Here is a 25,099-nt window from a genome sequence, read left to right on the forward strand (position 1 = left end):
AACCTTTTGTAGGTTGATATTACTCCTCCCTTTAATAGGGCGAGTTGAAGCTTAAAAGCCATTTTAAAATCTAAATGTATAGATACCTTTGTAGGAACACAAGGTCTGAGAAATTTTATGCCTTTCCCCTGCATGTAGTTGCCAATTCTTTCAGCCATGCCTTGATCGAAACCTCGAAGCAAGATAGAATGAACCGTGACATCCAACCCAATTCCTGCTGTAAATTCAGTACATTCCAAAACAACATATGAAGATCCAATGAATAACGTTTTTCCAGGACTTTTTTCCAAAGAGAAGAGAACAACACTAACAAAGAAAAAAAATAATAGCAATTAACATTTCATATAAAATATGTTGAGATCATAATTTTCATCCCTAGTAGTTAACAAAAAGGAAAAACTAATCTACGAATAACCTTTTGTAGGTTGATATTACTCCTCCCTTTAATAGGGCGAGTTGAAGCTTAAAAGCCATTTTAAAATCTAAATGTATAGATACCTTTGTAGGTACACAAGGTCTGAGAAATTTTATGCCTTTCCCCTGCATGTAGTTGCCAATTCTTTCAGCCATGCCTTGATCGAAACCTCGAAGCAAGATAGAATGAACAGTGACATCCAACCCAATTCCTGCTGTAAATTCAGTACATTCCAAAACAACATATGAAGATCCAATGAATAACGTTTTTCCAGGACTTTTCTCCAAATAGAAGAGAACATGACTAACAAAGAAAAAAAATAATAGCAATTAACATTTCATATAAAATATGTTGAGATCACAATTTTCAACCCTAGTAGTTAACAAAAAGGAAAAACTAATCTACGAATAACCTTTTGTAGGTTGATATTACTCCTCCCTTTAATAGGGCGAGTTGAAGCTTAAAAGCCATTTTAAAATCTAAATGTATAGATACCTTTGTAGGAACACAAGGTCTGAGAAATTTTATGCCTTTCCCCTGCATGTAGTTGCCAATTCTTTCAGCCATGCCTTGATCGAAACCTCGAAGCAAGATAGAATGAACCGTGACATCCAACCCAATTCCTGCTGTAAATTCAGCACATTCCAAAACAACATATGAAGATCCAATGAATAACGTTTTTCCAGGACTTTTCTCCAAATAGAAGAGAGCATGACTAACAAAGAAAAAAATAATAGCAATTAACATTTCATATAAAGTATGTTGAAATCATAATAGTTAACAAAAATGAAAAACTAATCTACGAATAACCTTTTATAGGTTGATATTACTCCTCCCTTAAATAGGGCGGGTCGAGGCAAATCTTTACCTTAGTACAAAGATGTTAAGTGAATAATTTTAACTTTAGAAAAAAAATTTCTGCAAAGGAACAATTATTACAAAGCAATCATCGGAGTTGCAGAGCGGCAGCGAACAGGGAGCTAAGCCCCCTAGTTATGACTTAATATTATATCAAAATTGATGACGAAAAATTATTTTTATTTATTTTGAAACACTTTTCAATGCGAATTAAACATGGCATTTTTCATTTCATCAGTTAATTCAAATGAACCTAGAAAATTCATTGGAACAATTAATAAACAGTTTTATTTTCTTTCTGTTAATACAAACAGGTAAAACAGCGTTTTATTTCTTGGACAAAATGAATGTCAACAGATTTCCTGCTCTAACTCATAAACAAATTTTCTAAGCTGTGCAAAGCTAAAAAATAAATTACAAAATATTTCTCTTAAAAAATCTGATACTTTATTGGTCTCATATCTAAGCATTTTTCCTTTTGCGACGCTTATCTTAGCATTCATTCACGAATAGGACTTGAACTTTCAATTTTTGAAAGTTATTTATTTTTATAGATATTAGTTATTAGGCAATATTATTTTTTTTTTGGGGGGGGAGAAATCAATTTTATTTTCACATGAGCATATTAAATGCAAGAAATATTTTTTAAATATTCAAACTTTTCGAACTTTTTCTACATTTTATGTAAGATTTTATATATTTAAGTATATAAAAATTAACTATTAGAGTTATTGCACCAAAAATAAGGAAAAAATATTGACTTACAACATAACATAAGACTGGAAAAAAAATATTTTGTTTTCTCTTCTAAGTAGAAATAACCTTTCACGCTTCGCAATTTTAAGTAATGTGCTAAATAAATTTTATTTTATAAATCAGTCTCAATCAGATAAATTTAATAGAAAACATGTACCTATAGATGCAAGTATTCTAATATGTTAAGAAAAAACTATGAACGAATAAGTTTTGCAGAATTCAGAAAAATAAATATTATTATCATAATATTTTATTCAGTTCTTTTCAAATATTTAAGTCTACGTAACTATACTTCGTTGGATTTCCAGTTAAAGGGAAAGTGTAATAAGTTTTAACGACAAATAATTGAACGCTGACATTTAAGGATGAATAATGTTCTAGATTCCAAAATAATAACTTACTTATAATGAAAATCTTGGTCTCTTTGGGTTTGCAGAAGGATCTTGAAAAAAGGTTTAAAATTTAAGCAGGGTACTTTTGTGCGTACCGCGGTCTTTTTGAGAGACTGAAGGGTGGATCAATCTTCAAAAACGCTTTGCTTGATTCGATCAAGAGTGCAAGCCTCGTGCTTCGCCTCCCCGGGTTTCCTCTTCTCCTCTGAGCTTGAGGCTGCTGAGGAACAGGTGGTATTTGCACTGGGGGAGCTTGCACTGGAGGAACTTGCACTGGTGGTGATGCTGGTCGGGGTGTAGATGCAGGTGGAGGTGTAGATGCAGGTGGAGGTGTAGATGCAGGTGGGGGTGTAGATGCAGGTGGGGGTGTAGATGCAGGTGGGGGTGTAGCTGCTGGTGGGGGTGGGGGAGGACTTACAGATGCCAACGGAGGAGAAATATGTGTTGGGGGTCCAACGGGAGATGGTGAGGGTGGGGAAGGCTGGAGAACAGTCGGTGGTGAAGGCATTTTGACAGGCGTTAGATCCACGGTTCCAGAAGTAGATGGTGTTACTTCCTCAGCTTCAATCGGAAAGGTGTTATTTAAGCTGTCACGGATGGATCTTCTGAGCCCGGAGCTGCTCTCTTCTATATCTGCATCTAATCCTCTCCGGGCTTCTTCGAATGATAGACCTTGCGACACCCTGTCGATGAATCTAGATGCCAGCATCACCATTGTCTCATTGGCCAGGGATGCCGCAAGTAAGCTTGCTTCCTCTATCATTCGATTTCTCTGCTCGTTTCTCCTTCGCCTGTCTTCTTCCTCCTTTTGCTTTTGGAATTGGTGGGCACGCCTTCTTTCCTCTTTTGCAAATTCCACCGTAGTCCTCCTTCTCCTTTCAGCTATCTCCTTCTCCTGCCGTTGCTTTCGGACCTAAAATGTATTCCAATATTATGATTACACATAAAAATCAATCATATTTAGATTCAACAGCATTCAAAAATAAGCAAAGTCATTCAAGCCCTTCGTCATATTATCCAAGTGGATTTAGAGCAAAGGAAAGAAATAATTTGAAGCTTTATTTGTGAAATGACTTACCGAGGTAACAACAAATTGATTCTTTTTTTTTTTCAAATTTACAGTTTTAATTTTAAACTACTTTAAAGTTTTCTTTTTTTATTATTATTATTATTTTTTGAGTTTTGCTTTAAAGTAAAAAATGATAGCCATTGGCTAACTTAAATTTTTTGTTCTAAATAAGCATTAAACTTATCTGATTTTCTTCACTTTCAGCGGAATCTCTTATTATCATTATATTTTTTCCCTCGAAATTTCTTTTTAATACCACTAATCACTCTTTTTTAAAGTTTTATTTACAATTTTTGGAATGCGACTAAACTTTATTAGGTATTTTTTTCTAATACGTGGGCACATGTTTTAATTTTATTCTGGAAATCAAAAGAAATTTAAAAGGATTAAATATGCTGATGAAATATAAGAAAATAAGAAAAAAAAAAAGAAGAATCAGAAAATGTAGCTAATCGTAGGCACTATTTAAAAAAATTACAAAAGAGCAATAAATAAGCTCATTCACAGGGTAAACCATACTATTTGTGGAGCTGTTGAACCTTATTTTATTACTATCTGCATCTATTTTAGCAGTACAATTTTAATAAGATTCTTTTAATTTTTGTTTTAAATTAATTATTATTTTTTTTACTGGTATGTTCATAATATTTTGATAAATATTACTTTCGGATTTGTTGAACATACTTGGTTATTGTGAGCTCTGCTTAAACAAAATCCTAGGTTTGATAGAACAATTAAATAAAGACTTTTCGTTTAATTTTAAAAAAGTTTTCTTACATCTTAATTAATTTCTGGATGTTCATTTTTACTTATTTAATTTAACGTGCACCTATTTAAAAGTACTGTTTAATGAAAATTATATACTCACGTCCTCTGGTGTTTCCACCCCTTGCGTCCTCCTAGAAGAAAATTCTTAGAGTCAAACAATGCACATTATAATTTCTATCATATTATATTTAATAACAAGGATTTCGTATAATTTTATTGCAGTGTGTCTATCACTACAAAAATTGAGCAGAAAAAAGAGTCGTTGAAGAGAACTAGTGATCCTTCTACGACTGCTGATTCTTCTACAATTAACGTCGCAGGTTACGAAGTTTAACTTCTTCCGCGCGGAGGGACTCCACGCACAATTTTTTTTTTTTTTTTTTAAGATTTTTGATCTTTTAAGTAAAGAAGTTCAGTGAGTGAATAGCAACATTATTTTTTAAAAAAAAATTAATAAATATTATTCTTTATACATGAAAAAGTTGAGTCATTCTTAAAGACTTCCATATTATTAGCATGGGGTAAAAGTAAAAAGAAGTGTAGGTATCTATTACAAATATTTAAGATTTATAAAGAACTAAAGGCTATTTCTTGAAGAAAATCTGTAAAATATCCATAAAACGTTAAAAGTGACATAGTCTATCAGAAATTCTTTTTAAAAATGCCGCGCAATCATAAAAACTCCACAGAAAAGGAAAAAAAATTATATACAAAATCAAAACAGAAAAAATAAAAATCAATCTTAATTTTGAAAGTAAATCTTAAAGCTGGAAATCTCAGTTTTCCACTTACTGTAGTTCTTTTAAGAAAAATTGAAAAAAAAGAATAAAGTCTGATAGAAACTCTTTATTACCCCGTCATAATGAAAACTTCCATAAAAGCAAAAGTTTTTTTTTAAAAGAAAATGCTAAATAAAAAAAAAAAAAAAGTGCGTGGAGTCCCCCCGCGCGGAGAAAGTTAAACTTCGCAACCTGCGACGTTAATTGTAGAAGAATCAGCAGTCGTAGAAGGATCACTAGTTCTATTCAACGACTCTTTTTCCTGCTCCGCTCGCTTCCGTGCTCTGTAAACACTGTAATATTGTGCATTTTTCCCTCGTGGACCTCTTGAACCAGTGGAAGTGCTTGTGGTTGCCTCATCGTCTCGCCATGGAAAATGTATTTGTATTAATAATGTATGTGAATGCGTCATAATGTAATTTCAAAAAAGAAAACCTAACAATCAATTGATATTCACAAGAGACGTACCTTGACATAACCTATAACCTTAAATCCTTCGCATTGTCCGTGGGATTGTTTTCACTCATTTTTTACAATTGTTATCCACTAAATTTGAAAATAAAATATACTACCCTATTAAATTATATGTGTATCAAAACAAACTAAAAAAATATTTATAGAAGAACAATACTTTTATAACTTTTATTATTTTTATGCTAGTGAGAACCAAAACAATATGGAAATGAATGAGGGAAAACTGGATCCTACCACGTGATTTCCCGGCCAATAAAAATGTAGCGTTAAACGTTTAACGCAACCTTGTTGGAAGGCGCATAAGAAGTATAACTTCAAAACAAATATCGTTCATTAGAAACTCTCTTTAAAAAATATTTCGTTATAATAAATACGCTGATAAGAAGAAAATTAAATAATAAAAAAATACAAAAGGGAAACAGAAAATGATTATCCTTAGTTCTTAAAACATAGATTAAATTTTGAAAATTACCGTTATATGTCTAACCGATCAGAAAAAAAAGTGATAATAAAGGAATAAAGTCTATTAGAAATGCTCAGTTAAAATTCTATTCTACAATAAAAGCAGCAAAAACGAAGCTAACATTTTCAATTCAACAAAAGTGTTGAAAAGATGTTGACATTGAATGCTTAAAAATAATCTTTAAGGAAAAAAAAAGCACTACCAAACTCGGTGTTTAGTATAAAGTAATGCAGTTTCTATTTCTTTAATTTTCGCATTGTCCTTCAGAGCATTTATTTATAAGTTTTAGAGTTTAATAAATATGCGTAAAGACTAATTCGAATAATGTGTAACAAAAAACACAACATCAGATAACTTTTATTAAATTTTTTCACAATAAAATATTTGGCCAAGCATATATAGGGGAGAGTGGGGTCAATTGTAACAGAGCAAAAATTTCGAGTGTCGGGTTCTAGATTTGGTTTCTAGGTGGCGCACAAGGTGTATTTAATAAATCTACATGTACACCCCTGCTGGCAAGCATTTTTATGTACTTTTGAAAGAGTTACATCACTGTACCATAGTTAGTACTGGTATGTACCTACGATAAAACATAGGCTTTGGTGGGGAAATTAGATGGTGAGTACGTAAAAAAAAATTTTAATGTCACTAATTTAATTTAATCTTTCATCACAGATAGTATATTTGTACTTTTCCAATTTTATTCCTCTTTTCAATTTTACCCCGTATTCTTTGAAGAGAAACGGGGTAAAATTGAAAAGAGGAATAAAATTGGAAAAGTACAAATATACTATCTGTGATGAAAGATTAAATTAAATTAGTGGCATTAAAAAAATCGTCACCCAACACTGTGACAATCACAAAAGATATTTTCACGCTACGTAAGTGCTTTTTTTGGTATTAGAATATTATATTGTAACAAAGTAATTTTGTCTAAACAAATAAAAATTATTAACCGAATATGTAAGTGGACACTTTAATTAACATTTCTATAAAAAAAATTAGTTTTGTTAATTAACTAGCATTGTTTTTAACAAATGAAGCTGAAATGGCGTCTTGGGGGCATTTGTAACAATAAGTAAAGGGACGGCTGTTCAACGACGGTTATTAAATTAAAAATGAAAAGCTTATACTGTACTTACATTTTTTTTCGAGGACCCTCCTGGGAAGAACCAGAAGGGCCGGCACTCCCTGCTGCAGATCCAGAAGCTCCTGCGGCCGCAGAAGCTCCTGCAGAACCGGACGGTCCTGTTGCATCACTAGGTGAGGGGGATGCTCGCTTCATTTTCAATTCTAAAATTATCAAAAATAATATTAGTATACACGAAAGTAATAAAAACTTATCATTTAATAGATAATAAAATAGATTTTTCGCGTTATAGAATGATGAATAAAGATAATATCTGGTCAACATTTCCAGTTGATCAATTATTATTAACAATTCTGAAGTGAAGTTCTTATTAATGCCGATTTCTATTCTTGAGATTTGAACTATCACTATCGGTGAGTAATTGAAAAAAAATGAAGACAGCTGCAGAAAAATTATACAAATTTACCATTTTTTGAAAATATCTTGTGTATTATTTGTGTGACCATGAAAAACTAATTGATACAAGACTGTTTTAAATTATAAATAAACTAAATACAAAACTTACCAGTGAATGAGAGTTGCCAAACTCATATATAAATACGTATTGAAAATAAAATGTGTGAATATGAATTTCGATGAAAAAAATTAATAAATAGCGGAAATAGCTTTTAAATTGCGGGAAACACGATGTTTGATTTTTAAAATTGCATGAATGCGAATGATTTTTTATGGCTTACAAACTTCGGTGAAGGTGATTCACGATGTTTAGCATTTAAAGTGCATGATTATAAATTGTGAAGTGCAATTTAAAAATCATGCAAATACTCAATCCAATTTTCGGCATTGAAGAAAAAAATTTTTCTTTCAATGCTGAAATTTTAATTGTTAATTTTAATTGTTTTTTTTTTTTCGGTGTTTACATTTCTGAAAAATTGTATCGCTTGAAAAAAATACCACTTACTGAAAGAATTTGACTATTAAAAAAATAAAAATAAAAATAATATTTTTAAAAACCACGCTTTTGTAGTGGAAAATAATAATTAAAAAACAAAAATTTGGAAAACGAAAAACGTAGGTAGCATGAAATACATAACAGTAACAGTATGTGCGCTCATGAGAATATGTGTATGTATATCTGTAATTGTATCTGAATGTGGATGTGCATGTGGTTGTGCAGGTGTATGAGTAGGAAAATGTGTATATGCATGTGTATATGTACTGTTATGTATTTCATGCTCCCCAAGTTTTTCGTTTTTCAAATTTTTGTTTTTTAATTATTATTTTCCACTACAAAAACGTGGTTTTTAAAAATATTATTTTTATTTTGATTTTTTTTTTTGTACTCACTTCCAAAATCTCAATTTTTTTCACTCACTGTATACAGAACTTTTCTACTAACATGTGACACTAATTTGAAATAATCGAATCGACAACAAAAAACAATCGCGAAAATATTAATTTTTCTTTAATTTAAATTTACTTTGTATGTCTTTTTTCTCTTTATTTTCATGCATTGTCATCAAATTCTGAACTATGTGCCAAATTTGAAGTCTGTAGCTAGTCGGGAAGTTAGTTTAAAATCGTTTACAAAATTCCACCCGGACAGACATACACCAAGGCAAGTTGATATAAACGTGGTAAAATAAGAGAAAAGAAGATTGACTCGAAATTTTATGTAGCACTCATAATATCGAAATTGAACTGACTTCCCTGTGATTCCATATGCTGCAAAATGTTTTCAACTTGTTTATAGAAGGTCCTCATAAATTTTAAGATCTGATGAGTTAGCCTCTAATTTGGCTTTGTCAGTTGTTAGCTAATTTTGATGTATTAAATGAAGCTAAATCTTGTTGGAAAATAAAATCTTTCTTTTCAATTGATTGCATAATATGCTCGAGAGCCGTGATGACGTGACAGAGCATTCGCCTTCCAATCTCGGGGAACCGGGTTTGCGTTCTAGCAATAACTGGTCGATACGAATTTCACAGCCGGTTTGAACCGCCCACAGTGCTTAAGTAGGATATCCTCAGCGGGAGAGGGATCATGCGTTAGAATCCTCTTGCCGTCAGGCAAACCGTCGGAGGTTTTCATGGTTTTCCTCTCCTTGTATCACAAATGCTCGTAGGTTCCATAAAAAAATACTCATTATACGGTTTTAGGAGTAATACGGATATGGCGTATAAAACTAAGCGTGCTCCCAACAAATTAACAATAAAAACAAATTTTTAAATTCTGATTCAAATAAACAAAAATGGGATCTTGTAAATAGTATTATTGGTAATCAGAGCAAATCACCTACTTTACCTGATATTTTAAACGACTATGAATCTTCTGATCAATTCAATAAATCAATTGCAAATGCCAACAGTACCTCAAACCCAAATTCAAACAGTTTTAAAATATTGACACTGAACATTTATAAGCATCAACCGTTAAGTTTTCATAGTCAGAAAAACTGTAAATATTACGTATATTAAACATAAATGGAACCACTAAATACAATAATTTCAATAATTAAGAAAAAATCAAAAATTTTATTTATTGAATAGATTTCTCTTTGAAGAGTATAACTAACGATTCTGCAGTTATTTTTGAAGAAATTAATTTGAAAATATTTCTTTTATTATTTTGTATGCGAAACTTGAAGAATTATGAAAAATATAGAACCGAAACATGGCACCAAAAACAATAAAATTATGTAAACAAACTCCTTACTCTTTAGTCTATTTATTTTAAAAAAAAGATTTTCATCTTCCAAATGTTAAAGACAATGAATGAATTTAGAGCTCCTTTTAATACATTATTTATAGTTTTAAATTTGTCAAAATTACACATTGTTGTTCTCGCAAGTAAATTGGAGATTCCTTGTCTAGCACAAGTTTATAAGTCTTAATGCACATACTTATTTGCTGCTTTATTAGCAAAATAATTACTAACTGTACAGTAATCACTTAACATGCTTCATAAGTAGAATATAAATATGAAGCATCCTGTGAAACTTTTGATTCATATAATTTTCGGTGGGCTTTAAATAAAAACCTGTTTACTTTAGAACTCCCACATAAGTGTAATATTTCTCTTTTACCGCAATTAGTTAATATTTACTTATTAGTTATAACTGATACGTATTAGTTATAATTACCTAGCGTCAATAATAGCTTAACAAGCACCGACTACAGTGTAGACGTAAAATATGCTCAGCGATAGACGGATCATGGATTAGAATTCCCTTACAATCGGATTTCATGGTTTTCCTCTCCATGTTATGCAAATGCGGATTATTTTCATCGAAAAGTTCTCTACGAAGACTGGATTGTCCCTGAGTTTGATCAAGGAGCTCCCTTGTCTTCTGGGTTGGGTTCAAACTTGCATGGCTATATGAAATCGAACAATGATAGTAATAAAAAAAAAATATTGCCTATTTTACTACCAATTTCATTGTAAATTCTTCGCTCTCAAAAAGCAAGAAAGCCTCTTGTATTCATAAAGAAAACGGTTGTGGAGCAAGAAGTTACTGAACATTACCAAGATACTTCCTACGGCCTCCTACCAGACGTTTAAAAAAAATAATAAATAAACGAAATGAAAATAAAAAAAATTATAAAATTAAAAAAATTTCAATGACTCGACATTCTTCAATGACTTAAAAATAAATCAAACTAAAAGTGAAAAAATAAATCAAATTAAAAGTAAATAAATCAAAACGAGTACAATCTTTATTTTCAAAAGTAAACAAGGATTTTTAAAATGTGGATTTTTAATCAGCATTTTTCTATTTGAATTGATAATAAAAATTCAATTAGCTCCATTGACAATTATAGACTATCAAGTTTTTATAGTGATGAATTCAGGGTTTGTTTACTTATTAATTATTTTCAGCCAATCGAGCAATTAATCCTGCAGGGTGAAATTGCGTAACTTTCGCAATTATCGTCTCCTTCATCTGATTTTAAAAATTTCTTGTAGTTTTCACTAATTAAAATACACGGTACAAAAAAAATATTAATAAAAATTTTGGTTAAAAAAATCAGTTATGGCGTAAAATAAGTCAGAAACTAATTTTCTCTTGTTTAAAGTATAATAAATGTAACGTTCCTTACTCTCTGTCACTAATCAACTGCTTGCGCAATTTCTGTGAAGTAATTTAAAGTAAAATTATTAGATGCAAGAAACTAAAAATTGAAATTCACCTAAAAAGAGCATTATTTCTATTTCATTAATTTTCTCTCTTACTTTCTCTTAGGCACTAATAAAGTGAAAATTTCTAAAAGCTACGTGAAAGAAAAGAAAATTAAAAGTTCAGAATGAAAAGTAAAATCGGAAAGCATGGAAACTAAATTCGAAAATTCTTCTTAATCTTTTATCTGGTAAGAAAAGGTTAAAATTATCGAATTCAACCTTAAATAAAATTTAATTTTAAGTAACGTATGTATGTTTACAAATTCGATCTCTACATTAAAAATTAAATCTCTACATTTAATAAATAAATAATAACATCGGAAGAGAGAGAATGATAGTTTGAAATGAGCGAGACAGGAAAAGAATGTGCGATAGTGGAAGACAAAGGATAAAATGAAGAAATCTCTTGGTTCTTATATGTAGAGATTAACACCCAACAACTATTTAAGATACTTTTCTTTAATGAGCAGAGAATATTTGGTTATAATATATTAAACTTTTGCGAATTTTCTTTATAACATTTCGAGTTTATTTAAATCTTTTTACAATTGAGTAACCTCCCGAAAGATCAAAAAATCAAAAGAGAAAAAACTTTTTTTTAAATATATATACCGGAGGCCGAGTGGTTAGCGTGCCTGACTGCGGAGCCGCTGGTCGCGGGTTCGAATCCTGCTCAGGGCATGGATATTTTTTTCTCTCTGTGTTCTATGTTCTTTCTCCTTTGTGCGTGATTTTGTGAATGTGACCCGCCCTATAAACGTTTTGTGGGACGTGGGCGACGCTGCTCCACCGCCGTGGCTTCGCCACAGGTGCCCACTGGGTAGCGAGAAGAGAGTAGCAGTTCTGGCATTCCTGTATCCAATGGGACAACCCCAAAGTGCCCGCCATTAAAATATATATATATATATATTCAGACTACGTGGCAGCAAAAGATTATCAGTTTACAAAGATTAGTTTTTATTTTACATTGAAAAATCTAAGAAACCGTAAATATAAACTATTTTATTATTCCAAAAGTGTTTCGAAATTTAAAGTGAAACATTTGTAGACAAAAGAGTACTTGACCTCAAGAAAATAATAACCACAATTCTCCTGTTGAGGCCGGGATAGCCTGGTTGGCGGGTAGCTGGGCTCATGTTCGCCTCTCAATCACTCGCCGTACAGTAAATGGTGACTGGTGCACGTTAAATCTGTTAGGTCAGAATGTCCTCCATGTTCCCATAAAAAATTATACCTCTGGGGGTACTGAGACTGATCGTTCCCTGGTTCATGTCAAAATTGCGATCTGTGGTTGAATGAATGGGTCCACCCTGTACAAGGATGTGACGTCAAATTCTTGTACATAGATAGCAAACAAAAACAGTCGCACCCTTTAGTAGTTTTCCCGAATCTGAATTACACGTCGGAAAGAACTGATCTTTGACGTAAAATGACCGCAGCAATCAAATTTTGATATCAGAATGTTTTCCAAACGTTACTGTAAAAACATGCAGAATTTTTTAATGTTCATGAAATAGTTTTTGAGTTATGAAAATCCGAAGCCATGTCGATGACATTTTCTGAATGTCTGTGGTAGAAATTTTTTCTTTTTTAATGTAAATAAAAAAATTATTTGAGAATTATTTTGATAAAAATAATGTATTAAGTTACTTTTCCAAAAAGTCTTTGATATGAGAAAATTTTGTTCAAGACATGGTTTGCACTGCTATGAATATTATGAATAAAATACAATAATTTGATATCTTTTCTGTTGTAATTAAGAATCTAAATTACTTAAAAGCGTAATGCATATTGTATATAAATAAAATTTACACTTGATCCTTCAGCAGTTTTATATTAAATGAAATTTTGTGGAAAAAGTAAAGGACTTGAAGCATTCATACATTTTATTAGTAAAGTTATTTTTACAAAGGAAATTTTATTTTACCAAAATAGATTACAATCTTGACTGAGAAACATAAATTTAAAAAATTTTCCAAAATCTGACTATCCATTGTTATGAAAACAATGAGGTTGTTTTCACAAATTTGGAATTTTGCTCCAGAATAGAGGCGTACTTTGTCGTCACTTAAAAATGAATAGATCAATCAGAACAAAAGCAGTTGTGTGCTTCTTATTACGATAACGTTCCCGTTCCTGAGATATTTCGAGATAAAACGCTTCACAATTTTATTATAAGTACTTCAACATTTTTGAAATCATAGTTACTTCAAGATTTCGAAATCTTTTTTTTTTCACCCTTAATCATGATGACCATATCACATAATTTGATAATTCAATATGAAAAGGTAAAAGGTCCCTTAAAGGCTTGAACTATCTCAGACTGACAACTATAGTTTTATTGTGAGAGGACTTCTACAATGATTCTACAATAATTTTTGAATTCTTTTTCTTGCATTTTTTGTAAAACTACTTAAACTTTGAATTCTATAGAAAATAAAAATTTTTCCTCCTGTCTGAAAAATTATAAATTTTTATAAACTTTTTAAGATTTGTTTGCTAATCTGCAGAAAATAATCTGATTTTCTTAAAAAAAAAAATAATAGAGATATTTCTTCCTTATTAATTAAAACGATATTTTCTTTTAATTATAGATATCACTTTTATTTTTTTAGTAAGCAAAATAACCATTTTATGCAAATGACTAATTCGAAATTAAGTTTGACATGAAAAATGAAAAATTCCATTTGTATAAGATTCAAATAAAGATTTTTTTTTTTGGTACAGTTTCTCTCAAATCTTCATTTACTAAAGCTTTAAAAAAAAGCTATATAAAACAGTGCTAAACAGAAAGTACTATAAAGATATATGAAAATTATATGAAACAGTGTATTTTTCACACACTGAATATACTATTTTTTTACATAATTATTTTTAAAAATTGTATTTTATTATTTAAATTTTTTATGATTTCATACAACATTATTTTTAAAAAATTGCGATAGATTTGGAACTTACTTAAATTGTAGAATTTGTTTCGAAAAAATTAAAAATGTTTTTATAGGTTATTTCAAGTTGTAAAAGTTATGTTATTTCATAAAATGTATTAAAAGGCAAATACAGAGTAACCCTAAAATTTAAAAGATGAATAAATTTTTATTAAGCAAGAGAGAGAGTTTTTTTCTTTCTTCCGAATAAGCACATATTAATAAAAAAAAAATTATTTTCTAAATTTATACACCGTTTATTGCGTGCAAAAGAGGTAATTGTTTTGTAAAATTAAAATGCCAACAATATAAAATGTGCACTGTAGTCTACAAAAATGATCTGAGTTCAACGCTTTATTTTACTTACGTTGATGTGCAGTAAGTATTCTCAGTAAGTACACTTTATTTTATATTTGTCTAGAAGAAATTGAGAGTGTTGAAAGCTTATCGATTTGTTAAGTTTCATTCCTTTTAAAATAATTTTCTTACAAAAGGATAAAGTGCATTAAATATTTATTTAATGTTATTTTCTTTTAGCTTCATTTTATCTAATATCATAGGCTTTAGTTAAATAAACTATTAAAACGACCAGTTTTAAAAACAAAACTTACTTTTAGATCATTGTTAGTGAAACAAAAATATTTTTATTTTCAATGGCAAGGCAAAAAGGACAAATATTTAAAAAGATAAAAATACAGAAATTTTAAAAAAAAATACAAACGTGATGTATACAGATATATTCCCATTAAAGTTGTATCTCAGCTAATATTATAAAATAGGGCAAACAATTCTCACTTAGTTTCTATATTTTTGTATTTTATAATCGGAGACTAAGATAAGTCAGAGAAGCATAAAAATGTGATTGCCTGCACAATTCGAATTTCGAAACGAAAATCAAATACAGACCAACAGAGCGGTAAAATTAACATTTTATAAACATATAGTCGGCTTTTGAAAGAGCTCTTAAATTAATTTTAAAAAAAATTTCAAAGGATTGAAATAAAATGGAGAAAATTAGCATCAATGCAAAGATTTGTTTATAAACATTGCTGTAAGCGACTATAAGGAGACAATGTGTGATTGGTTATGTGAAAAAATCATTCGAGGATTCGATTGGATGAGAGCACGAAAGCCTCCTGAAAGAGTGCGGAGTAAAATCCATTGTTATTAAATAATGACGAAGCAGGACAGCCCCAAAAGAAGGAGGAGTTATAGTAACTCCTCCTTCTTTCGAGGCGGCCCTGCGTGATGTCACGAGAAGAGAAATCATAGCTCTAAGAGAGGAATGAACGAAACTAAACCCAAATCTATCTTCTATTATAAATTCTAACTTGAAATAATAGTAAATGAATCATTCTTATCTTACAATTACTTCTAATGATATTCTTTCTTGTCTGCATATTAAACATGTTTACAGATACATGAGTATTATAAGCACTGGCGCAACTGTAAGTGTGAAGTTTAGAACTAATAATATTTTTTTTATAGATTTTATGTATAAAACTTTGGAACTTAAGGAGAGGTTATGAAAACTCTAAAAAATTTCCAATAACTCCAACTTTCCTAGAAGGATAAAACTATATATGTATTTTTATTATATAAACGTAAATTTAATCAATTTCATGGCAAGAAAATATACGTGTAGTTTAGAATAAAATGAGTTAGAAAAAAACATTCAATTTAAATTTTATTCACATAACATCTTTTTACAGTTTAAGTAATCAGGAAGCTCATAAATTATTTCGTTTTAAAAATGGCTTCACAGTTTTAAATTTTATATAGTGACTGTTTGCGTTATAATAAATAAAAAGAAATTAGGTTCATTTTTAATAACTCATTTTACAGTCTTTGATGACAAAATCGAAAACGAAACTCCGCTTTCTGACTAGCTAGAGTAGAAAATTTTTTAATTCTAATATCCATAGGCGTGGCTAGATATTTTACTGAGGTAGAGCCATAATAGTAATGAACACTTTCACAGTTATATGAGATTTCAGTAGTAGTTAAGAGTTTTTAGAAATCTAATTTAACTTTATTTAAAATATCATACTATACCTCATATAGGTTTGCGTCAGGATTCATATTATGAGGATAATTATAAGTATGTAATAATATTATATGGATCATATCTATTATAATATTATATATAGATATTAAATATTATGTATGTAATAATATAATTAGATATAATTTATATAATATATATGTAATTAAATCTATGCATGGTTTTTAACAACAATTTTTAAATTATCGTCATTATTTTATGTCTATATTTCAAACAGTAATTTTCACTCTTATCTAAATGAGGGAAAAATTTGTTGTTCATAAATATTAATTAAAATCATGATGAGACAATTTCAGTACATACATTTATTTAGAAAGTAAACTACTAAAAAAATTATTTTTTGATATAACAGGGATGAGAGTAGTTGGAAAGTAAAAAGGGGGAAATTTAAGAATATATATATATATATATATATATATATATATATATATATATATATATATATATATATATATATATATATATATATATATATATATATATATATATATATATATATATATATATATATATATATATATATATATATATATATATACACACAAAAATTTGACAAAAAAGTGCAGTTTTTAAACTTGTAAACCATCTGATTATAAATCCCGATGATTAATTTTAAAATTGCATGAATATATAAATATGAATCACATGCATGATTTTAAATTAAGAGAATATGAATCCTGAAATGAGGCTTTTTAAATCACGTGAATATGAAACTCTATATGGAATTTAAAAAATGCGAAAATACAAATCATGATGCGTAATTTTTAGATTACGTAAATATGAATCACGATGCGTAATTTTTAAATAGCGCGAATACGAATCCCACTGTCTGTTTTTAAAGCACGCATAAATAGGAAAATCGACGTTTGATATTACCACCGCAAAAACGAATTGGATTTTAAGCTCGCGTGAATACGAATCGCTACATAGGGTTTTAAAAGCGCGTAATTACAAATCGCGATATTGGATTTTTAAATCTCGTAAATAAGAATCGCAATGAACGACATTTAAATCGCCTGATTAAGAATCGCAGCGTTCAACTTTTAAATCAGGTAAATACGAAAATCAATGTTTGAGGGAGGAATGATGACTTCAATACTTTCGCTTCGTGGAAAATTTAATTCCTCATTGAATATTTTAACTTGTGCAAAAAAAAAAAAATTTCAGCGGAAAAATGGAAAAATCTGGAAAAAAAAGCGGAAATCCGTGAATCTGCGGAAGAATCACATCCCTGGATATAAATAGCTTAAAAGAAATTTTTCTACATTTCATTATGAAAATTATTGGAAAATGAACATTTGAAGGTGATTTAAAAAAAAAAAATTAAACAGGTAATTATTTTAACAAATGTTAAAATCACTTAAAAAAATTTATTAATATACTGCTATAAGAAAAAAGAAGAATGCTATAACAATTTAACAATTTGAGAATAATCCTAACATTCTAAATATTTGTAATAGCAATCAGAATTAAACCTTTAAACACAAATAATTTTTCTGTGTAATTTTTATTCTTACGGTCTTATTATCTATTTTATTCTTACGCCACAGGAGGATTCTTAAAAATGGAATGTGAATAAAAAGAAAAGGGTTTTTATGGGATGACACTGAAGCGACGTGACGTCACTCATCATATTCTGCATTTTTGTTATTATTTATGAACTCTAAATTTGTTTTTACTTCAAATTTAAACCTTACATTTTGGAATTACCTTATAATGTTGTTCTTTTATTTTATCTTTGCGTAATTGCTTCTTAAATATTTGATGCTGCATTTTACCTAAATGTAAATAAACGTAAATGTGTTAAATAAATGTAAATAGTAATTATTTAATGTGTTTATTCTTCAAACTATTAATTTCGCTTAAACACCCTATTTTTTTCAAAAAGGACAATGAGGGATCATTTATAGGGGTCAATGGGCAAGCAGGGTGGGCCGATTTTTTAAAGTGCTTAGGGGAGCACTGGTTAAGGTATGAATCTTTAGTGATAACTTATAATAAAATAAGATGAATTAAAAATTATTTCGTAACTGTGAAGGAGGGTAAAGGAGGATAGCTAAGAAAATAAGGCAATATTAGACAGGCTGTGCAGCTAAATTTTCCAGCAAAAAATATTTTTAAGCAATTTAAAATGAAAAAATAAAGTCATAATTATATGCACAGTAAGAAAAAACTTACAAACTTTAAAATAATGATAAAAACATATACCCCTCCCCTCCCCCCCTCCCCCCAAAAAAAAGAAATTACGTGCAATTTTAAATATGATTTATATAGAGTTGCTCATTCTGTTTTTTAAATTAATAATTATATTATGGAATTATAAAAAAATTTATATCTAAATTTTTACAAAAATATACAACATTAAGTATGAGTGTTTAATTAAAAAATCATATACAAGATTCTATGTATTGATCATACTGAATCGATAATAATGAGCGAAATAGAAAAAGAAATAAGAATGTGGCAAATTATGAAAAATCAGAATCAATTCATACTGCAAAATGTAAATAAGTAAACTGCCTATTCTGTATCCGTAAATGTGCACTTTAACATTTAAAAGTTGACACTGAAAAAAAGAAAACATTCCAGCACAATAAAACTAATGATTTTATGAATTGGCAAAAATTAAAATGCATTTTTGTTATTTTAAATTAGTAACATACATGTTATTATTAAATGTACCTTGCAGAAAGATATTAGAGAGTTTTATCACAGATAACACCAAAAAATTCCGCCACAGAGCAGTAAATGATGTTCGAGTTTGTATCTTGAAATGGCAATTTCTTCTTTTTTTTTGTTATTTATTTCAATGCTCAAAAATTAAATAGGTAAAAATTCTGCTTATTTTATCACTAAATATCAATGTAGTTATTATGTATTTAAACTATAATTACATTAGACAAAAAAAATTTCTATGTTACCAAATATAAACTTCTTGTGGTAATATGTTTCAACTTGAGAATCACGCAATGTTCAAATGTGGAAGAAAAAAATGTAAACAAACAATGTAAATATTTCTTTTAAATAAAAAAAGAGACACCAGAAATAAAACTTTTGAATGATTTGCGTAAAATATTGTTAATTATTTCACTTTTGAAAAATGATCCTGTAACTTTCAAATCTTTTCCCAGATGATCATTTCTCAATAATTTTTAAATTTCAAAGCAATAATTTCCAAACCTAATTGAAAACATGAATGTTTTAACGTCGCTAGAAGTTGAAAACATGAATAAAATTTGAGATATGTACATTAGTTTTCTTATTTTAAAATTTTTATAAGAATTTTGCAAATCAACTTTGCATATAGTTTAATGATTATTTTAAGAAGTAAATACAAAAAAAAAAATCTGCAATTTAATTTTAGAAATACTCAATATGTTGAAAAAGATGTAGTAACTAAAAAGTAGAATATAACTTTTAAAATGGACCTTTTCATAATAAACAAAAAAATTCAGTTTTTTAAAATTAACAGCAAAATTTTAAAATTATAACTTTTTTTTTAAAAAAAAAAGTAATTTTTTTTTTTGCAAAAATGTTTATGAGTGCTTAATGCGTATTTTCTTTGTATGTTAACAACTGTACAACAAAACAAAATTAAGAAAATTTAAAACATTAAATCAGTACGTTTTTAAAAAATAGATTCAAAAATATTTTTAGTTCTAATTACTACTGCTTATATTTTACTATTTGTGTTTTGCGTCTATATTTTATTAATTTTAACTTCAAAAACTTTTACGACATAATATTAAAAATACAAAATTTAAGGAAAACAAAAATAAAATTCACGCAATAAACTAAGGTTGGAGAAAAAACTGGTTTTTTAAGAAAAAATGAAGGTTTTTTGGTTTACACTGTTTCGTTATTTATTTAAAACTAAAGATTTAAAAAAAAAATAGTCACGAATTTGAAATAAATATACCATTCAGATATTTTCATAAATCTATTTTAATTATTAATTAATATTTTTACTAAAGAGGTCAAAATATTAACTTTCCTTGAATAAAATTTTTATCATGATACGAAAAAAGAATTAAATTATGAGTACTTACAGTTAATGATACCCTTTTATTTCTTCCTTGAGTATCAATTATTGTATTATAATGAGTTTCTCTCATAGAAGGTTTAACTTTTAAGAGTTTAATATCAATAAATTATTATCGTATGGGGATATTTATTACATTAAAAGGGAAGGTTTTATGTTTCTTCCTTAACATCTACAGGGTTACTCCTTCTGCAATTATTCTTTTGATTCAACTTCCGAATACGAAACATCTAATAAGTTATGTCAGATAAAAATAAGAAGTACACCGGTAAAATTGAATTGCTAAAAAAAAGTAACTATAAATTTGTAAAATAAAATCATGTTTTATTACTAGAAATGAATGCGATTAGTACAATTTAAATAAAAGAAATTTTGTGTAATCTTAAAATATTTCACTTGCATCAAGAAAAATGCTATTTTTCTTTCAAAAATGAAAAAAGAAGAAGTTTTTAAGATGATTTTATTCTTTTGTGTGTGATAGAATTCAATGAAACGAAGGATCTTTTTTTGAAGGACGAAACTTGAGGACTCAATCAACAACCAACGTATACCGGCACCCACGAGTTCGTATATGGAACAAAAATTCCTTCAGGCTAGTAGAATTGAAAACGTCACTTAGTCTTCAGAATTGATGAATTAACTGTTAATTTTGCCAAACTTATCCAAATTTAGATTGTTGACACAATAATTAGAATCAACTAGTATTTTTATCGTGAAAAAGTATATTTTTTGAAATTCAATGTTTTTATATTGAACACATTTATTGTAATTCTTTATTAGCGTGTTTTTCACGAGCTTCAACTTAGAGATAAAAAAGACGTAATTCGGAAAATACTAATTTCAAAATTTTTGCCTGGTTTCAGTTTTATAAGCTTATTTTTGTCCTACGTTTTTGCAAAACTTTAAAAATATTAAGAAGAAGACTCCCCGTGTAGTAAATGGGACTGATGCACGTTAAATCAGTCGAGTCACAAAGTCCCCCATGTTCCCATAACAAATCATACCTCTGGGGGTAGTAATCTAGGAGTTTTCTGGATTAGTTCAAAATTACAAGGCTACGGAGTTTAACATTAGTAGCCGTAAACCCAAAATTGGGTCTGCTGTTCAACGACTGTTATGAAATAAAATATTCAATAAAAAAATTAATTTTGGAGCAATTTTTAATAATTTTTTGAAAAGTATTAAAATTTAAAAGTTGCGCAAGCATTTCAAATAGTTTTGCACTGCTGAACAAAATTACGCGGAAAATCGATGTTTCTTAATATTGTAGAGAATCTTAATAACAAATGAAAAGTCAGATCTGAATATCTTGCATTTTAAGTTCAAACAAATTTCTAAGTTTTTTGTTTTAATTGTAAATATTGATTTCTGTATAGATGAACAAAACAGATGAATAATAAGTACCGTTAAAGTTATACCTAATAATTCATAAGTATCAGATTTTGAGAATATCAGAAACTTGAGAATGCAGAACGAATTTGTTATAAAACAGTTTGAGGGCACTGATAAAACATAAAATTCATATACTTTCACGTTAAACCTGATTTTTTTGTTATGAAAAAGAAATGGACATTTTAATGATCTTTTAAATAATAAATCTGGTAATAAATTTTTTTTTCTCTTCTTTTTTTTTTTTTTGTAAAACTCTAAACACAATTTTTGCTTTCAAACTTAATTACAAAATGAAACATTTTAACTACTCTACATACTAGTCTGAAAATGAGTTGATAGAAAGGTTTCTGAAATAAGTACTTCTAAACAATTTTTGCATGTGATTTTGTTTTTATAGTAAATGCAGATGAAAGTAAAATTTAATAACAGAAATTGCCAACGAAATGCGAACTTGTCTCAAGAATTTTCAGCTTATTTTAAAACTAATATAAACATTTTATTCTCGCAAGTAGCTATTTTCGAGGAGGTAATCAGCTATTTGAATTGAATTGAATTGAATTTGGGGTTTAGTGGCACAAGGCCCAAAAAAGGACATACTGCGCCAAACACACGGTTTTAAAAACAGATTAAAAGGTTAAGTAAAGCACACGTATAAAATCAGATAAGAGAGTGAAAATTCTAAAACAATGTTGTAAAGTTACATACATTAAAATCAATAAAACTGCATGGTAAATTTACTAAAACACTAAATAGTATAAAACAATTATATACAACTTAAAATTCCAATAGCGCGTAAAAATGCAAAGATGTTAGGATGGTGATTTTTAGTAATGAGCTATTTAGTCAAATTACTTGTAGTAATTTGGAGATTCCATATCTAGCACAGGTTTATGAGTTTTAATGATACAGATTTGCTGCTTGGAGTAGCAAAATAATTACTAACTGTACAGTAATCACTTAACATACCTTAACATTAACTATAACATTAACTATATCGCTGCTTCAGAATTAGAATAAGTAAAGAGTTAACTCCAAACGATAATTGAGATTGGACTGTATAGAAAATGCGTTGAAAAATTCGTAACTTATGATAAAATTCAGGTTTTTGAATAACTAAATTTTTAAGTGAATTTTGTTTCAAACATTATAGATATAGATACATATATATAAATATATAAAGCACTCAAAAAATATTTTTAATCACTTTCCAAAAGAAAAAAAATCTTAATTACGATCTTTGTAGTAATAAAAATTATTTTTTCTATCCCTTAAAGTTCTCAATTTATAAACATAAAATCAATAAAATTCGAAAACTTTACATAATTATGATACAGTAGTTTCTGAAAAATATTGCAGAGAAAATTGCGAAAATCATACATTTTTTGTAATACGACAATCGACGCGACAATGAAAAAATCATTTTTCTCAAATCTTAAATTAAAAAATTTCCTAATAAAATTAAAATTAGTATAACTGTAGTGATTTACTTACCTTAATCAAGAAAATTTCTTTTTAAACTAGTCAAAATTAACTCCGAGAAGTCAAAAATAGTAAATATTATTCCTTTGGATCAAACGTTAAGATAACTCACAATCCAACTGATTTCTAAAATAATGAAAACAAATCGAAATAATATTGGCGACCATTTGGCGACAAAAATTGCAATTACTCATTAATTTTTTATAACCATACAAAACGTAAAAGGATTTGAAGGCGTGAAATTAAACAAATGGGAGTTTCAGCTGTCTTTAATGCTACCTGATTGGTTGATTACTGAAACAGTAAAACACAAAGTATAGTTTCATCTGCCGTGACAAAGAAATAGAAGCTAAAAGTAAAGTTTATCATTATTTTTCAAAGTTAATAATTGAAAGTTTAGTTCGATGATTTTAAAGCAGACATTACAAAAATAGTTGCAGTCATGGCCTATGATAAAAAGAAAAGTGCCATTTAATAAAAAAGTTTAAAATAATTTTTGCACAAAAAAATTCTTATTTTTTAAATTTTTTTTTATAATGCTCACAAACTAAATTAGTATTGATTAAAAATCATTTTTTATTATAGCGTATAGATTGAAAGAAACTAAATATTTTACCAAATTTTGAAAACCTTATTTGTTTTTAAGTTTAATTACTTGATTTTAAAATTAACAAACTCAACTTGAGCAAATTTAGCTGTTTAACTGATCTGAAATAATGAGGGGGGGGGCACAGATCTAGCAACACACAATATGTATTTCTGTTTTATACTAATGTGACTTTGATTTTACATTTCTAAAGAAGAAAATGTAACGATATAAAAAGTCATTTCATATTTGAAAGTTTTAAGGAAGTTGACTGACGATTCGATTTCGGTACGTGAGGCAAGATTAAAAATTTTGAATATGTATTAGAATGCAGCTGAAAATTTCTTTAAAAATTTAAATAATATAAGCATAGCTACCAACCAATATAATAATACAATTAAATAATCTAAACATATCTTCTGGATTTTGCCAGTTCTCCTGGTCTACTGGTTTAATAAAAAAATTCTCCTGGTTTTCGTATATTTTAGAAAATATTTAGTATATTTTTCAACAATTATCATGAAATTTATATCATTTCAAATTATATCATCAGGATTCGTTCTTTCTGTGTTGGCATATATGTATAAAGATTTTTTTTAAATTTTTTTTTATTTTTTGTAATTACATAAAGTCAAAACTTCAATTCTTACAACTATTTTTGAATCTGATGATTGCCCTTAATGGATGTTTTATATCCGATTACAAATTTCATTTTATTTTATGTCCATCGTTGAACAGCCGACCTAATTTTTTGAGTTTACTACTACTAATGTTCAACTCCGTAGTCTTGTAATTTTGAACCCAATCCAGAAGACAAGGTAACTCCTGGATCAAGTATTGGGCGAAATTTAACTTCGTGGAGGACTTTTCGATGAAACTAACCCGCATTTGCGTTACATGAAGAGGAAGACCACGAGAATCTCCCACTGTTAGCCTGACTGCAAAGAGACTCAAACCCATGATCCGTCTACCACTGAGGATATTTCACATCAGCACTGTGGTCGGTGCAAGCCGGATGCGAGCTTCTCAGGTGCACAGTAGCCACATAGCCTCAGAGAAATAGGAAAAATACATGATAATAAATGCGCAAAAATATATACAAGTATTTACAACTATTTACAAAATTTACGGGACAAAACTCCATCGGATAGGAAAAAGGCGGTTGCCGAGCTATATTTTATGTTGTCTTTGATGGGCACAAAATCAAAGTTTTTAAAGTAGTTGCAAGTATGACAAGAGGGTGCATCTCCAGTGGCATATCTAGGGTATGGCAAGTATGGCGAATGCCATGGGCGCATTATTTCGAAAAGGCGCAAAATCAATCAACATCGACGATTATTTTTTTATTAAAAATGTCACGAATTT

General features: G+C 28.8%; 1 protein-coding gene across 1 annotated transcript; it reads right to left on the minus strand.

Moving 5' to 3' along the window:
• LOC147803221 (uncharacterized) lies at positions 1-23,263 on the minus strand. The gene is made up of 6 exons (XM_087150538.1): positions 23,161-23,263; positions 7,117-7,267; positions 4,359-4,389; positions 2,431-3,334; positions 911-1,130; positions 1-718 (listed from the first exon to the last, which is right to left on the minus strand). The coding sequence occupies exons 2-4, from the start codon at positions 7,257-7,259 to the stop codon at positions 2,492-2,494; spliced, it is 1,017 nt and encodes a 338-aa protein (XP_087006664.1). The 5' UTR covers positions 7,260-7,267; positions 23,161-23,263; the 3' UTR covers positions 1-718; positions 911-1,130; positions 2,431-2,491.
• Between the last annotated feature and the right edge of the window lie 1,836 nt (positions 23,264-25,099).

Source organism: Parasteatoda tepidariorum, chromosome 9 (assembly GCF_982258835.1).
Source record: "Parasteatoda tepidariorum strain Cologne lab strain chromosome 9, Ptep-v5.0, whole genome shotgun sequence".
NCBI classification, from domain to species: Eukaryota; Metazoa; Arthropoda; class Arachnida; order Araneae; family Theridiidae; genus Parasteatoda; species Parasteatoda tepidariorum.